The following is a 17517-nucleotide window of genomic DNA, read 5'->3' as shown; positions in this document are numbered from 1 at the left end:
GCTACATTTAGTTCACTGAACCTCCTCTGCAACATAAACATTTGTTCTAATCTCAGTCAAATTAAAGTAAAGCAGCTAAATCATCCACCCACTTGTTGAGTAGTTGTTTGTCAAGGCATGAAGACAATGCTGTACTGTAAACGGATGTGTTTGTAACATTTTTTACTGGTCAAATTAACTAAAAGTGTCAAACTATACGTTGTCCACAGACTAGTTTCAATACACTCAGAATGTTTAGACAGGGCCCCAGTTGGAAGTGGGTGTCCTATACTCAAGGCCAATATTCTAGAGTGCTGTTTGATCTAAAAGTCTATCAGGGAGAAAATCTGCCCCATGATTTGCCAGTAACAATGACTCTTTATAGTGGTGATTGCTTTACTTTGGCTATATGCTGTACTATGTCATTTTCCCCATTCCACAACCAATTAGAGTAGAGCAGGTCCTCTTCAGTGTGAGAAAGTACCTGACGGGTAACAAGAGCTCTCTTTGGGTCTCTTTTGTATCACGGCACTCTGTTGGTAGAAGATGTGTGCACAGGTTTACTGGTAAGAAAGTCAGACTTTCTTTTCTAGCGTTTTGACTTTCTTTTGTGATTGTGTGTGAATTTTGTGTATGTGCATGCTACGGTTTGTGAGTGCATGATGTTGTCTGTATGTGTGTCTGTTATTCGTGCGTATGTGTGTGTTGATACCCTGCTGACTGGTGTGTGTCTCTCCCAGTGCTGCGGTACAACTCCCTATGCTGTAGAGGAACGACGGGTGCTGTGCTGTAACCAGACGTTGCACCCTGAGGTGGAGGCTGGGCACCAGTGCTCCCCAGGTGGCCACTTGTATCTGCCATCCCGTGACATAGTGTGTGAGTCACGCATTCATCTCAACGATCCAGGCAAACACTGCTGTGGAGAGGAGACATACAACCCTAAGGATGAAATCTGCTGCAACGGACACAAGTGAGTTGCTCTGTAGGGTGGAAACTGTAGGTAGTTGAACCTAGCCAGGCAGTTTATCCCAAAGATGTGGGGTTATCACTGTCTGCAAGCACAGTTCAGAGTGCCTAAGTGCTAACGATTAGATCACTTCATCTTCAACAGAATGTATCCAGCCTCCCCTGTCCAAGTGATGATGCAATCCCACTAGGCACATTAATTCAACATATCTATTCTACGTTGGTTCAACGTGATGTCATTGAAATCACGTGGAAACAATGTTGATTCAACCAGTGTGTGCCCAGTGGGATGTTTTGGTGTGTGTGCATTTGCATGTTTGTACTATAACTAAATGTAGAAAGTATTTTCCAACCATCAGAGACTGGGTGTGCATCGTTGTATGTTTATGTCTGGGAAACATGAATGGATGCGATTGTGATGAAAAAAAAACATACCCACATTCCCAGGCCCACTACCGTAGATTTTGGAGAATTCCGTGGGCGGTTAACTGCTTAATGGAATGCACCAAGTCATACAAACCACTGACTCCTAGAGGTTGTCTACCGCTGCAGCCAAAGGTCTAAGGGTCTCCTCCCATTTTGTACTTCACTTCCCTTTTTCCAGTCAGAGGCATTCAGACAGTTAGACTGCCAGACATCTAAGAGAGGTGGTATGTCTGCTTCGAGGTCTCTAGGAGGAGGCCAGACACCTGTTTTGGTTTGGGGGGTGGGTCGTTGTTTTTGTCTACCTAGCCCTGTTGTGTGACTTGTGCTTGGCCTCGGTGTCTGACTCTAGGAGGAAGCTGGTTGATTCCTGTTTGGGATTTGAGGAATGTTATTAATGTACATTCCATGTAAATATTGGCTGAAGTGTGTTTATAGGGAATACAGAAGAATGTACCATGTCTGAGGTGATACATGGCGCGGATGGGAATAATATTTTATTTAAAGCACTACTACTTGTTTTGACTCTGTACATTGGCTTCACACACTGATCTAAAGTCTGTGGAAACGTGGTCGAACACATTAACAAACAATGCTCCAGTGTTAAAGGCTCTCACCCTGTCATTCAAAATGTGGGTCACGACCCCTGATTAGGTCCCCACGAAGTTGCATGGCAGTCTGAATTTATACAGATGCCAATTCTCAATACTTTAGTCATGGAAAATGTATGGAATAAAAAGTACATTATTGTCTTTTGTAAAGTAAAAGTTGTCAAAAATATAAATAGTAAAGTACAGATATTTTATTTTATTTAACCTTTATTTAACTAGGCAAGTTAGTTAAGAACAAATTCTTATTTACAATGATGGCCTGGGATTAAATGATGGCCTGGGATCAAATTCTTATTTACAATGACGGGGGCTGGAATTATAAAAATTATAAAAAATAACATATAAATATAGGACAAAACATACATCACGACAAGAGAGACAACACAACACTACATAAAGAGAGACCTAAGACAACAACATAGCAAGGCAGCAACACATGACAACACAGCATGGTAGCAACACAACATAACAACAACATGGTAGCGACACAACATGGTAGCAGCACAAAACATGGTCCAAACATTATTATGCACAGACAACAGCACAAAGGGCAAGAAGGTAGAGACAACAATGCATCACGTAAAGCAGCCACAACTGTCAGTAAGAGTGTCCATGATTGAGTCTTTGAAAAAAGAGATTGAGATAAAACTGTCCAGTTTGAGTGTTTGTTGCAGCTCGTTCCAGTCGCTAGCTGCAGCGAACTGAAAAGAGGAGCGACCCAGGGATGTGTGTGCTTTGGGGAGCTTTAACAGAATGTGACTGGCAGAACGGGTGTTGTATGTAGAGGATGAGGGCTGCAGTAGATATCTCCGATAGGGGTGTGTGAGGCCTAAGAGGGTTTTATAAATAAGCCTCAAGCGACGGGTAAACAGAGATGACCTGTTTACAGAGGAGTATAGAGTGCAGTGATGTGTCCTATAAGGAGCATTGGTGGCAAATCTGATGGCTGAATGGTAAGAAACATCTAGCCGCTCGAGAGCACCCTTACCTGCCGATCTATAAATTATGTCTCCGTAATCTAGCATGGGTAGGATGGTCATCTGAATCAGGGTTAGTTTGGCAGCTGGGGTGAAAGAGGAGCGATTACGATAGAGGAAACCAAGTCTAGATTTAACTTTAGCCTGCAGCTTTGATATGTGCTGAGAGAAGGACAGTGTACTGTCTAGCCATACTCCCAAGTACTTGTATGAGGTGACTACCTCAAGCTCTAAACCCTCAGAGGTAGTAATCACACCTGTGGGGAGAGGGGCATTCTTCTTACCAAACCACATGACCTTTGTTTTGGAGGTGTTCAGAACAAGGTTAAGTGTAGAGAAAGCTTGTTGGACACTAAGAAACCTTTGTTCTAGAGCATTTAACACAACATCGGGGATCTGTTAGAGTGTGCCCCAGGATATCCGTAAATTTAAAAAACAGGAAAATGGTGCCATCTGGTTTGCTTAATATAAGACATTTTGAAATTATTTATACTTTTACTCTTGATACTTAAGTGTATTTTAGCAATTACATTTACTTTTGATACTTAAGTATATTTGAAACCAAATACTTTTACTCAAGTAGTATTTTACTGGGTGACTTTCACTTTTACTTGAGTCATTTTCTATTAAGGAATCTTTACTTTTCCTCAAGTATGAGAAGTGGGTATTTTTCCACCACTGGGTTTTGGTAATCTCTCTTCATTGCTCAATCTGTTGATTCAAGCAATCAATGGGCTAAAATAATAAATTCTTATAGCTAGACTCTCCAGATTGCATTTCTTTGAGTGCTATATTCATTGAAATTTAATGGTTAAAATCCATCAAATTATAAATAATCAGTACTTATTGCTTTGAGTTCACCGAACATGACAGCTCTTTTTTTTGTATAAAAAAATAATAATTATTAACCCCTCTTCGGGGGACAAATATCTTTTAGTTTTTTTTTACAGTTTTAGTGCTACATAAACTCAGCAAAAAAAGAAACGTCCCTTTTTCAGGACACTGTCTTTAAAAAATAATTCATCACCGGCAACAACGTCGCCTATGGGCACAAACCCACTGTTGCTGGACCAGACAGGACTGGCAAAAAGTGCTCTTCACTGACAGGTCGCGGTTTTGTCTCACCGGGGGTGATGGTCGGATTCACATTTATCGTCAAAGGAATGAGCGTTACACTGAGGCCTGTACTGTGGACCGTGATCGATTTGGAGGTGGAGGGTCCATCATGGTCTGGGGCAGTGTGTCACAGCATCATCGGACTGAGCTTGTTGTCATTGCAGGCAATCTCAACGCTTTGAGTTACAGGGAAGACATCCTCCTCCCTCATGTGGTACCCTTCCTGCAGGCTCATCCTGACATGACCCTCTAGCATGACAATGCCACCAGCAGGGGCGAAAATCTGATATCCACTTTGGAGGGGACAATTACATGAAATTTTCTCAAGAGCAATTTCTGAGGGGGACACCAAAAGTAGTGCTGTAACACATAGCCTACATTGTAATATGGTAAATGTATATTGAGGAACCAAAGAAATAAGGTGTTTGCCGTACTCCTAACTACCGGTACCCAAAACTACACAACTAATCACAACAGCAATACCATTGCCTTTAACAAATCTTAGTTCAGTCACCAGTTTAAGTTGAGAGTGGGGGTATCCATGGCATTTTCCAATTATGTTCCTATTTTACAAGTCAAAAAAATTGAGAACCTTTCATAATGTTGCCAAACAAAGACTCAACAAACTTACCTGAGACTCCCTGTCTCTGCCAGTCTGTCCCTGCATATCTGTCCCCAACTCTGCTGTCTGTGTGCCATCTGTTGCCTGCTCTGCCTAATGACATCATTGTGAAATATTTCCATTAGAATTTCATTTCTTTCTTATGAACATTTTATCAACTAGTCTTTGAGATATTAGGCTACTAGGGTTCTTACTATGCGTTTTGGTGTATTGAAAAATACTCAGATGTCCGTCTTTTATTTTTCTGCCATTTTTCTACCTGGCTGGCTGGCTGGCTACACACACACACACAGTGTGTAGGTTATTTACAGTAGGAGATGGGCTTCTATCATCTTCAATCATTCTATATGGGCTTCGATCTAAAAGGTAGCTAGCAAATGTGAAACGGATTAAAATGACAAGAGTTGACAGCTGTATGAGTTCACCATTTACACAACATATGCTGCAACCTTTTCTAATTTTAACCGTTTGTTTCATATTGGCTGGCTTCCAACAATAGCTGAATTTGCAAAGCTAGCGAGCACCAATTCAGTTTCAGTGGTGTTTGCTATAATCTTTGCTACCCGGGTTAAATAAAGGTGAAATAAATAAAAGTTCCTTTGTGACAATTTAGCTTTTGCAACGAGACCATTAAATATATTTTAGTTCTGTTCAGTTTGGACTTCAGTTTATCGCTAACCTTATCACAGGGACTTTGAAGCACCAACTTACATCATCTGCATGCTGATTCCATCTTTGACGACGCCACATAAATGGAATAGGTACTAGCTAGCTTAATAGTTAATATTTGCGCGCTAGCTCTGCATATCCAGCTAGTGTGTGTGCGCGCGATTGACTAGATGAACCTCACGGCAGTTACGTAGCAAGCTAAGGAACTGGCAGTGGATCAAACCATTGCGACCCCCCGCCCTTTGCCTCACAATCTTTTGAAACTTAAACACACGCTATTAAGTGTCTATAATCAGCACAATTGCTTTCATTGCATATTATTAATATTATTTAAATTACATAGTTATGTTTCAGTGATATATTGGGGGGGACAAATCATATTTTTCCCAGGATGGGGGGGTCGTGTCCCCCCCCGTCCCCCCCGGGATTTCCGCCCCTGGCCACCAGCCATACTGCTCGTTCTGTGCGTGATTTCCTGCAAGACAGGAATGTCAGTGTTCTACCATGGCCAGAAAGAGCCCGGATCTAAATCCCATTGAGCACGTTTGGGACCTGTTGGATCGGAAGGTGAGGGTTAGGGCCATTCCCCCCAGAAATGTCCGGGAACTTGCAGGTGCCTTGGTGGAAGAGTGGGGTAACATCTTACATCAAGAACTGGCAAATCTGGTGCAGTGCATGAGGAGGAGATGCACTGCAGTACTTAATGCAGCTGGTGGCCACACCAGATACTGACTGTTACTTTTGATTTTGACCCTCCCTTTCTTCAGGGACACATTATTCCATTTCTGTTAGTCACATGTCTGTGGAACTTGTTCAGTTAATGTCTCAGTTCATGAATCTTGTAATGTTCATACAAATATTTACACATGTTAAGTTTGAAAATAAACACAGTTGACAGTGAGAGGACGTTTCTTTTTTTGCTGAGTTCATACATACATTTTACATATACATTTTACATACATGGTACTTTTATATAAAGCAGTCACATAACAATAATACTTTACCAAACATAAGCTCTTTATAATCCCAACCCTCAACCACTCTCAGCCCATCCCACCTATCACCATAGACCACCCTCGTTTGGTTTCCATGTGCCATATATTTTTCAATTGGACTGTGATGTTTTACATCATTTTTTTACCTTTCTAATTGTATAGTATCCACAGATTGTGAGCTAAAGATGAAAACCTTTCCTATGAGTATTATTATATTATTTACTGACTGACGGGCCAAATCGCCAAACACTGCTATTTGTAAGGTTAATTTTAAGTGCATGTTGTGATTTTTTTTCTTTAACCATTCCTGTACCTGTGACCAGAAACAAGCTACATAGGGCCAATACCAAAATAGTTGATCTATATATTCAGTCTCTTCGCAGCAAAATCTACAGAGCTGAGATTGTTTTATGCCCCATATATATATATATATAGCATTCTGTTAGTGGCAAGAATTTTATATAATAATTTAAATTGAAAAACTCTTAGGTGTTGAATCAAGTGGAGTTTTTTGTACCAATTCATGAACCATATGCCATGGAATTGGTACATCAAAAATCTCTTCCCATTTATTTTGCAACCGTTATGGTGCAGCTGTCAACATTTTTGTCCTCAAATTAAACTGGTATATTTTTTTATTTATGCCAGTTCATTTCAGCCAATTTGGATCTTTATTAAATGGCAGACAAACAAGTTCTCCCTTTTCCGCTTGCCTCCATTTTTGTTGTATTGCTGCAATCAGTTGGTTGTACGTTTTGGATTGAGCAGATATCCCCATATATTTTCGATAACTGCATATGTGATATAACTACTCCGTTTCTAGTCATAATATCATTAACAAATATAATACAATTTTTAAACATTTTTTCCATAAAGATTTTTTTTGTTTTTATTGATCAGTATATTTGAGTTTAACCATAACATTTGTTGTAGTAATTGTTCTATCTTTTCTGGAGGATAAACCTGAAATTGTAACAAGCTTTGCATGGCTTGTTTAAGAAAAGGCGATACTTTAAACAAAATGTCATTTTCAATTAGTAGGAAATGAGAAGTTGTAATCTGTATAAAGGAAAAGAGGACATTTTTGAACAATGGATGAGCCTTTCTTAATAATTTACTTGAGAACCATTTTGAGTTTAAGTATAACTTATGTATTAGTGAAGCTTTTAGTGAGAAGTTTAAAGCTTTAATATTTGATCATTTTAGCCCCCCAAACTCATATTCATTATAGAAATAGGCACATTTAATTTTGTCTGGCTTAGCATTCCAAATAAAATGAAATATTTTTTGCTCATATGATTTAAAAACGAGTCATCTGGAGTAGGCAGTGCCATTAGTAAGTAAGTATTCTGTGATAGGACCAAAGAGTTAATCAATATGATTTTTCCATAAATAGACAAGTATTTACCTCGCCATCGTTTCAGACCTTATCTATTGTTGCTAACTTTCTATTGAAATGAATTGTGGAAAGTTAATTTATACCAGGCATGTCTACTTCACCATCCACCCATTTTCTTGGTAAACTACAAGGTAGTGTAAACACTATTTTTTAACGATCCAATACGTAATATGGTGCACTTGTCATAATTAGTTTTTAATCCAGAGAGGCTAGAAAAGTGATCAAGATCTTCAATGAGACTGTGCAGGGATCCAGATTGCGGACTTAAGAAAAAAAAACGCTTCACGGTTGGGATGGTGTTCTTCGGCTTGCAAGCGTCCCCCTTTTTCCTCCAAACATAATGATAGTCATTATGGCCAAGCAGTTCTATTTTTGTTTCATCAGACCAGAAGACATTTCTCCAAAAGTACAATCTTTGTCCCCATGCGTAGTTGCAAACCGTATTCTGGCTTTTTTATGGCGGTTTTGGAGCAGTGGCTTCTTCCTTGCAAGTGCGGCCTTTCAGGTTATGTCGATATAGGATATAGATACTTTTGTGCCTGTTTCCTCCAGCATCTTCACAAGGTCCTTTGCTGTTGTTCTGGGATTGATTTGCACTTTTCGCACCAAAGTACGTTCATTTCTATGAGATACTCTACCTCAGGCGGGCAATACCTTGAGACTTCTTTAATATTAGACATCGTGCACCAGCTGTTATTGAGAAAAAGACACACCCCCACCCCTCGTCTTACCAGATGTCAAGCAAAGAGGCACTGAGTTTGAAGGTAGGCTTTGAAGTATATCCACAGGTACAACTCCAATTGACTCTAATTATGTAAATTAGCTTATCAGAAGCTTCTAAGCCATGACATAATTTTCTGGAATTTTCCAAGCTGTTTAAAGGCACAGTCAACTTAGTGTGTGTAAACTTCTGACCCACTGGAATTGTGATACAGTGAAATAATCTGTCTGTAAACAATTGTTGAAAAATTACTTGTTTCATCCACAAAGTAGATGTCCTAACCGACTTGCCAAAACTATAGTTTCTTAACAAGACATTTGTGGAGTGATTGAAAAACGAGTTTTAATGACTCCAATCTAACTGTATTTAAACTTCCGACTTCAACTGTAGATTGATTAGCCAGATCTGTTTTTGGTCCAATAGCATATTTAAAATAATCTACCTTCCTAGCAGAGCTGTTTGCACAATCGGATCAAAATGTGTATTAATTAGTATAATCACCCCTTTTGAGTTTCTTTGCCCATGACACAAAAATATTTCTCCTTCCCAGTCCTTTTCCCACCCAACCTCATCTGTATTTGTAGAATGAGTTTCCTGTAAACAATAGATATTATATTCTCTTTTAGCCATGTAAAAATGTATCTTCTTTTTTTATGATCTGCTAAGCCATTACAATTATAACTGCCTATACTTATTTCCAGACTTACCATAATGATACACAAGTTTCAATTATACTTACCACAACCAATGTTTGTAAACTTACCATTAAAAAGCACCACAATGATTTAGTGTCAAAAAATGGCGCCGACGAGGATGGCTGACGTTTTACATGCCCGTAATCAATTGTGCTATTTTGTTCGTTTTTTAGCGTTGTTTGTAACTTATTTCTTTACTTATTTTGTACATAATGTTGCTGCTACCGTCTCTTATGATCTAAAATAACTTCTGGACATCAGAACTGGGATTACTCACCACGGACTGGAAGAAGCTTTTTCATTTAACGAGTCCGACGAGAAAGATATACTGCTCTCCCAGATCCCCGCCTTTTGCGTGAAGAAAAGACGGCGGAAAAGAGGACACAGATCAGGCTGCCTTTTGAGAATCCGTAGGCGAGCGAGTAAACTCTCATTGCCATCAATTCTACTTGCTAACATGCAATCATTAGAAAAAAAAATAGATGACCTATGATTACGATTATCCTATTAACGGGACATTAAAAACTGTAATATCTTATGTTTCACCGAGTCATGGCTGAACGAAGACACGGACAATATAGAGCTTGAGGGATTTTTAATGCACCGGCAGAACAGAGACGCTACCTCTGGTAAGACGAGGGGTGGGGGGTGTCTTTTTGTCAATAACAGCTGGTGCACGATGTCTAATATTAAAGAAGTCTCGAGGTATTGCTCGCCTGAGGTAGAGTACCTCATGATAAGCTGTAGACTACACAATCTACCAAGAGAGTTCTCATCCATATTATTCGTAGCCGTCTATTTACCACCACAGACAGATGCTGGCACTAAGACCGCACTCAACCAACTCTATAAGGCCATAAGCAAACAAGAAAATGCTCACCCAGAAGCGGCGCTCCTAGAGGCTGGGGACTTTAATGCAGGCAAACTTAAATCAGTGTTACCTAATTTTTACCAGCATGTCACATGTGCAATCAGAAGGAAAAACATTCCAGACCACCTTTACTCCACACACAGAGATGCATACAAAGCTCTCCCCCGCCCTCCATTTGGCAAATCTAACCATAATTCTATCCTCCTGATTCCTACTTACAAGCAAAAATTAAAGCAGGAGGTACCAGTGACTCGCTCAATACGGAAGTGGTCAGATGGCGCGGTTGCTACGCTACAGGACTGTTTTGCTAGCACAGACTGGAATATGTTCTGGGATTCATCCAATTGCATTGAGGAGTATACCACCTCAGTCATTGGCTTCATCAATAAGTGCATCGACGTCATCCCCAAGGCTAGAGCTGCCGCTTTCAAGGAGCGGGACAATAATCCGGACGCCTATAAGAAATCCCGCTATGCCCTCAGACGAACTATCAAATAAGCAGAGCGTCAATACAGGATTAAGATTGAACCGGCTCTGACGCTAGTCAGATGTGGCAGGGCTTTAAAACGATTACGGACTACAAAGAGAAACCCAGACGCAAGCTGTCCAGTGACGCGGGCCTACCAGACGAGCTAAATGCATTTTATTATCGCTTCGAGGCAAGCAACACTGAAGCATGCACTAGAGCACCAGCTGTTCTTGATGACTGTGTGATAACGCTCTCGGTAGCCGATGTGAGCAAGACCTTTAAACTGGTCAACATTCACAAAGCCGCAGGTCCAGATGGATTACCAGGACGTGTACTCAAAGCATGCCCGGATCAACTGGCACATGTCTTCACTGACATTTTCAACCTCTCCCTGACTGAGTCTGTAATACCTACATGTTTCAAGCAGACCACCATAGTCCATGTGCCCAAGGAAGCGAAGATAACCTTCCTAAATGATTACCGCCCGTAGCACTGAGGTCGGTAGCCATGAAGTGCTTTGAAAGGCTGGCCATGGCTCACATCAACAGCATCCTCCCGGATACCCTAGACCCACTCGAATTCGCATACCGCCCCAATAGATCCACAGATGACGCAATCTCAATCGCACTCCACACTGCCCTTTCCCACCTGGACAAAAGGAACACCTATGTGAGAATGCTGTTCATTGACTACAGCTCAGCGTTCAACACCATAGTGCCCACGAAGCTCATCACTAAGCTAAGGACCACTGGACTAAACACCTCCCTCTGCAACTGGATCCTGGACTCCCTGATGGGCCGCCCCCAGGTGGTAAGGGTAGGCAACAACACGTTTGCCACGCTGATCCTCAACACTGGGCCCCCTCAGGGGTTTGTACTTAGTCCCCTGCTGTACTCCCTGTTCACTCACAACTGCATTTTGCAAACACGACTCCAACACCGTCATTATGTTTGCTGATGACACAACAGTGGTAGGCCTGATCTCCTGCAAGATGAGACAGCCTTTAGGGAGGAGGTCAGAGACGTGGTCGTGTGGTGCCAGGACAACAACCTCTCCCTCAATGTGAGCAAGACAAAGGAGCTGATCGTGGACTACAGGAAAAGGCGGGCCGAACAGGCCCCCATTAACATCAATAGGGCTGTAGTGGACTAGGTTGAGAGTTTCATGTTCCTTGATGTCCACATCACCAACGATCTATCATGGTCCAAGCACACCAAGACAGTCGTGAAGAGGACACAACAAAATCTTTTCCCCCTCAGGAGACTGAAAAGATTTGGCATGGGTCCCCAGATCCTCAAAAAGTTCTACAGCCGCACTATCGAGATATAATATTCCACCAACTAAGACCATCAGACCATCTGCCTGACTCATGACGTACCTTTGCGTCCTAAGGCAAACCCTTGGCTGCCAATTGGCGTTGGCCAGAGGGAAATATGGGCAGTCCCATGATAACATAAATATCTATGAGGGTGCTTAAGAGAACTAACCAAATAACATGGAAAACAGTCAGAAAAAAATAAATGGTAGCAATAATTGATCATTTTAATATAAATAATAACAGCACAATCTTATAAATGCATGCTCATATTTTGAAAGTCCTAGCAAGGCTATAAGCATGTCAGCCCAGCCTGCTCCGTTAATTGGATTCAATTGTTAGAAACATTTTGAAAAAATGAAGAGAAAACAACCTAATTATATCACAAGACCAGTACTTTTTTAATGTCCAATACATACAAGACATATTTCATGTAGTCCTCATTATATCCTGTTGTTTTCCAACAAAAAAAAGGAAGGAAAAAAGAACAGATTCTAACGGCTGCTAATGACTGGAAGTAAAAGTTTGTTTTAGTCATCACACTGCCCATAAAGGAATACCCAAGTTGAACTTCCAATCGACTCTGACACAGCCATGGCACGACAGCCAAGAATACATGCAGTACTGACAATCCAGAGCGAGTGAACCTGTAAACCAACCCTCTCTCCACCATACACGTTTTGTTTTTTATTCCAGGGTCATTACTCATCACCTTGGCTGTTGTACACCTTGGCATATATCATTAGGATCAATAATATAAAAGGTAGCATAAATAGTTTATATAGAAATATATAATTATACCTCTCTCACATAGAGAAGTGCTTCCATAAGCCAGTTAGTGTGTTAGTTCTACCGTTTAACTTTAATCAGTTTATCCAAGTGTTAACTAACCCGCCACACACTAATAGAGACAACAACCCTGTTGACAATACCTAATCAATTTGCTGGTGTGTATCGGAACAGCTCTCTTTCTATTGGGAGGCCAAATCTTTTTTCTCTGCACAGACACCGCAGGTTGGGAAACATGTCCTGCTGCGGAAGGAAGGGCTACAGCCCCAGCACGGGCCAGATGAAGTGCTGTGCCGGGACTCTGTACGACCTGCAGGTTCAGGGCATGCCCACAGAGGATGCCCAGTGCTGTGGGAGTGTCCTGATGGAGGCCGGATCCACCTGCTGCTCCGCCCCAGGACTAGACCTGCTCTACCCTACGCAGTCAGGGTTCACCTGCTGTGGGCACCGCTACCCCAACACCACTCTGTGGTCTTGCTGCGCGGGGGTTCTGCACCCAAGGACTGAACCACACATCACCAGCAAAAACATGATTCCAGGTCAGTGGGAACAGGATGAAATCTGAACTTGATTCCCATTTTTCATCGATCCATGATTTATGTCACAGTTTGAGTTGCGTCTGTTTATCTCTGAAAGGCCCTACGAAAGACCAACCCATAGGCCAGACGAGTGATATGATGAGTCTATATGTAGTTCATAAAATATAAAGGGGGTGTGTTTTGATGGGTCCCTGCCCGGATTCTGTCTCTGTCTAAGCCCATTTGATTAGACTCTTGTTTACTATCCTCAGGACCCAGGCTTCTACCACTGGGGGATTTGAAGAAGGAAGATCTGTGTTACACCGAAGGTAAGGCCTCCAGTTTGAAGCACAGAATGAAGGAAACATGACTCTATACTTTGACCTTTAGCAAGAACAGTGGGAAGCACTTGAATCTACACTGAACAAAAATGTGGCCAACCGGCTGGATTCGGTCTTATGTAGCAAAATTTGAGGTAGTGTTTTTTACATTGGATAAAAGTATAGACTCAGAGCTAGAAAATGGCATATCATGCACTAGAGTTGAGGATCAATGGGAAAGTAATTCTGCTTTGAAAGTTGATACACTTGTAACCCCACTTTTGAGAAAATGGATGTTGAATGAATGTTTTGAATGTTTTGGTACCACTACTGGAGAGCTCTTCTTTGTCTACACCCATTCAGTATCGTTCACATCCTCTTAAGCTTTAGCCCCACCCTTCTCTTTAAGGATTCACATGTGAGGCTAAACAGAGTGAGTACACCTTGTACTGGGGACAATAAAAGGCCTCTTTAAAATGTGCAGTTTTGTCACACAACACAATCCCAGAGATGCCTCAAGTTTTGAGGGAGCGTGCAATTGGCACACTGACTGCAGGAATGTCTACCAGAGCTGTTCATTTCTCTACCATAAGCTGCTTCCAACATCGTTTTATAGAATTTGGCAGTACGTCCATCCGGCCTCACAACCGCAGACCACGTGTAACCAGCCCAGGACCTCCACATCCGGCTTCTTCTTTGTCTGAGAGGTGGTTGGGAGGAGTAGTTCTGTCTGTAATAAAGCCATTTTGTGGGGGGAAATTATTTCTGATTGGCTGAGCCTAGCTCCCCAGTGGATCCCCTCCCAGGCCCAGCCATGGCTACACCCCTACACAGTGATGTGAATTCCATAGATTAGGGCCTAATTTATTTATTTTAATTGATTGATTTCCTTATATGAACTGTAACTTAGTCAAATCTTTGAAATTGTAGCATGTTCTCGTTATATTTTTGTTCAGTATACAGTTGAAGTCGGAAGTTTACTTACACTTAGGTTTGGAGTCACTAAAACTCGTTTTTCAACCACTCCACAAATTTCTTGTTAACAAACTATAGTTTTGGCAAGTCGGTTAGGACATCTACTTTGTGCATGACACAAGTCATTTTTCCAGCACTTGTTTACAGACAGATTATTTCATTTATAATTCACTGTATCACAATTCCAGTGGGTCAGAAGTTTACATACACTAAGTTGACTGTGCCTTTAAACAGCTTGGAAAATTCCAGAAAATGATGTCATGGCTTTAGAAGCTTCTGATAGGCTAATTGACATCATTTGAGTCAATTGGAGGTGTACCTGTGGATCTATTTCAAGGCCTACCTTCAAACTCAGTGTCTCTTTACTTGACATCATGGAAAAAATCAAAAGAAATCAGCCAAGACCTCAGAAAACAAAATGTAGACCTCCACAAGTCTGGTTCATCCTTGGGAGCAATTTCAAAACACCTGAAGGTACCACGTTAATCTGTACAACCAATAGTACGCAAGTATAAACACCATGGGACCACGCAGCCGTCGTACAGCTCAGGAAGGAGATGCGTTCTGTCTCCTAGAGATGAACGTACTTTGGTGCGAAAAGTGCAAACCATTCCCAAAACAACAGCATATGACCTTGTGAAGATGCTGGAGGAAACCGGTACAAAAGAATCTATATCCACAGTAAAACGGGTCCTATATCGACATAACCTGAAAGCCGCTCAGCTCCAAAACCACCATAACAAAGCCATACTATGGTTTGCAACTGCCCATGGGGACATAGATCGTACTTTTTGGAGAAATGTCCTCTCGTCTGATGAAACAAAAATATAAATTTTGGCCATAATAACCATTGTTATATTTGGAGGAAAAAGGGGGAGGCTTGCAAGCCAAAGAACACCATCCCAACCGTGAAGCACGGGGGTGGCAGCATCATGTTGTGGGGGTGCTTTGCTGCAGGAGAGACTGGTGCACTTCACAAAATAGATGGCATCATGAGGGAGGAAAATTATGTGTATATATTGAAGCAACATCTCAAGACATCAGTCAGGAAGTTAAAACAAATGGGTCTTCTAAATGGACAATGAGCCCAAGCATACTTCCAAAGTTGTGGCAAAATGGCTTAAGGACAACAAAGTCAAGGCATTGGAGTGGCAATCACAAAGCCCTGACCTCAATCCTATAGAAAATGTGTGGGCAGAACTGAAAAAGCGTGTGCGAGCAAGGAGGCCGATAAACCTGACTCAGTTACACCAGCTCTGTCAGGAGGAATGGGCCAAAATTCACCCAATTTATTGTGGGAAGCTTGTGGAAGGCTACCCAAAACGTTTGACCCAAGTTAAACTATTTAAAGGCAATGCCACCAAATACTAATTGAGTGTATGTAAACTTCTGATCCACTGGAAATATGATAAAATAAATAAAAGCTGAAATATATCATTCTCACTACTATTTTTCTGACATTTCACATTCTTAAAATAAAGTGGTGATCCTAACTGACCTAAGACAGGGTTCTTACTAGGATTAAATGTCAGGAATTGTGAAAACCTGAGTTTAAATGTATTTGGCTAACGTGTATGTAAACTTCAGACTTCAACTGTACTTTATTTTTGACTCTGACTCAGAACAGTGGCTTCACAAAGTTGATCTGAATTTTGTGTCCAGTTCTGCTAGGGACAGTGGAGACTGTGTCTATGAAGATGAACGAGCGGTCCATCGGGATGGTAAACGCCATGTCTTTGCTGGCCTCGCATGGCAATGTCAGCGCCCTGCCTTCCCCTCTGTACCACACATTACCCGACCACTGCAGTTTCCCTGAACTGGTGCCGGGCAACACTTACATCTGGGTGAAAACAGGATTAATCTCTGATCTCAGCAATCATTCCTCCCCTCTCCATTCCATCCTTTCCAGGTGCTGAACCTTTATCTAGCCCAGAGGAAAGAAGCCCAACCCTCTCAACATAATGTGAATTCTGGGTATTTCCATAGCCTAATGTTGAGAAATCTGGTATGTTAACTGATGATAAGCTTAAAACTAGCATCTTTATAGTCTCTAATGAGCCATATCTCTGGATAATGTGTCAGTCTGGGTAGTGATGTTCTGTAATATCACAAAATACTGACTACATTTTGTGTTGCTTTAAAGATGCAATTGGTGCATCCATTTCTGGACTTTCACATTAGTGCATTCGGAAAGTATTCAGACCTTGACTTTTTCCACATTTTGTTATGTTACAGCCTCATTTTAAAATTGATTGAATAGTTATTCCCCCTCATCAATCTACAGACAATACCCCATAATGACAAAGCAAAAACAGCTGTTTTTTTTGTATTTGGGAGTTTCTCCCATTCTTCTCTGTAGATCCTGTGAAGTTCTGTCAGGTTGGATAGGGAACATCTTCAGAGATGTTCAATCGGGTTCAAGTACAGGCTCTGATTGGACCACTCAAGGACATTAAGAGACTTGTCCCGAAGCCTCTCCTGCGTTATCTTGGCTGTGTTGTTAGGGTTGCTGTCGTGTTGGAAGGTGAACCTTCGCCCCAGTCTTAGGCCCTGAGCAGGTTTTCATCAAGGATGACTCTGTACTTTGCACCATTCATATTTGCCTTTATACTGACTAGTCTCCCAGTCCCTGCTGCTGAAAAACATCCCCACAGCATAATGCTGCCAAATCAAATCAAAGTCAAATTTTATTGGTCACATACACATATTTAGCAGATGTTATTGCAGGTGTAGAGAAATGCTTGCCACCACCATCATGCTTCAACGTAGGGATGGTGCCAGGTTTCCTCCAGACGTGACGCTTGACATTCAGGCCAAATAGTTAAATCTTGGTTTCATCAGACCAGAGAATCTTGTTTCTCATGGTCTGAGAGTCCTTTAGATACCTTTTGGCAAACTCCAAGTGGGCTGTCGTGTGCCTTTTACTGAGGAGTGGCTTCCATCTGGCCACTCTACCATAAAGGCCTGATTGGTAGAGTGCTGCAGAGATGGATGCCCTTCTGGAAGGTTCTCCCATCTCCACAGAGGAACTCGGGAGCTCTGTCAGTGACCATCGTGTTCTTGGTCACCTCCCTGATCAAGGCCCTT

General features: G+C 41.6%; 1 protein-coding gene across 1 annotated transcript in view; it reads left to right on the top strand.

The window, feature by feature from the left end:
* LOC115205932 (uncharacterized) overlaps positions 1–16659 on the top strand; it is a 28755-nt gene extending 12096 nt beyond the window's left edge. Inside the window, exons 10-13 of the mRNA XM_029772375.1 lie at positions 720–949; positions 12834–13156; positions 13408–13464; positions 16093–16659. Of these exons, the coding sequence (XP_029628235.1) occupies positions 720–949; positions 12834–13156; positions 13408–13464; positions 16093–16346 (864 nt within the window). The 3' untranslated portion in view covers positions 16347–16659. The remainder of the gene's footprint in view (positions 1–719; positions 950–12833; positions 13157–13407; positions 13465–16092) is intronic.
* Positions 16660–17517: the final 858 nt, after the last annotated feature.

The sequence above is a fragment of the Salmo trutta genome, chromosome 13, assembly GCF_901001165.1.
Source record: "Salmo trutta chromosome 13, fSalTru1.1, whole genome shotgun sequence".
Lineage (NCBI taxonomy): Eukaryota > Metazoa > Chordata > Actinopteri > Salmoniformes > Salmonidae > Salmo > Salmo trutta.
Note: the sequence above shows the minus strand (reverse complement) of the source record. Positions and strands in the feature narration are given on the sequence as shown.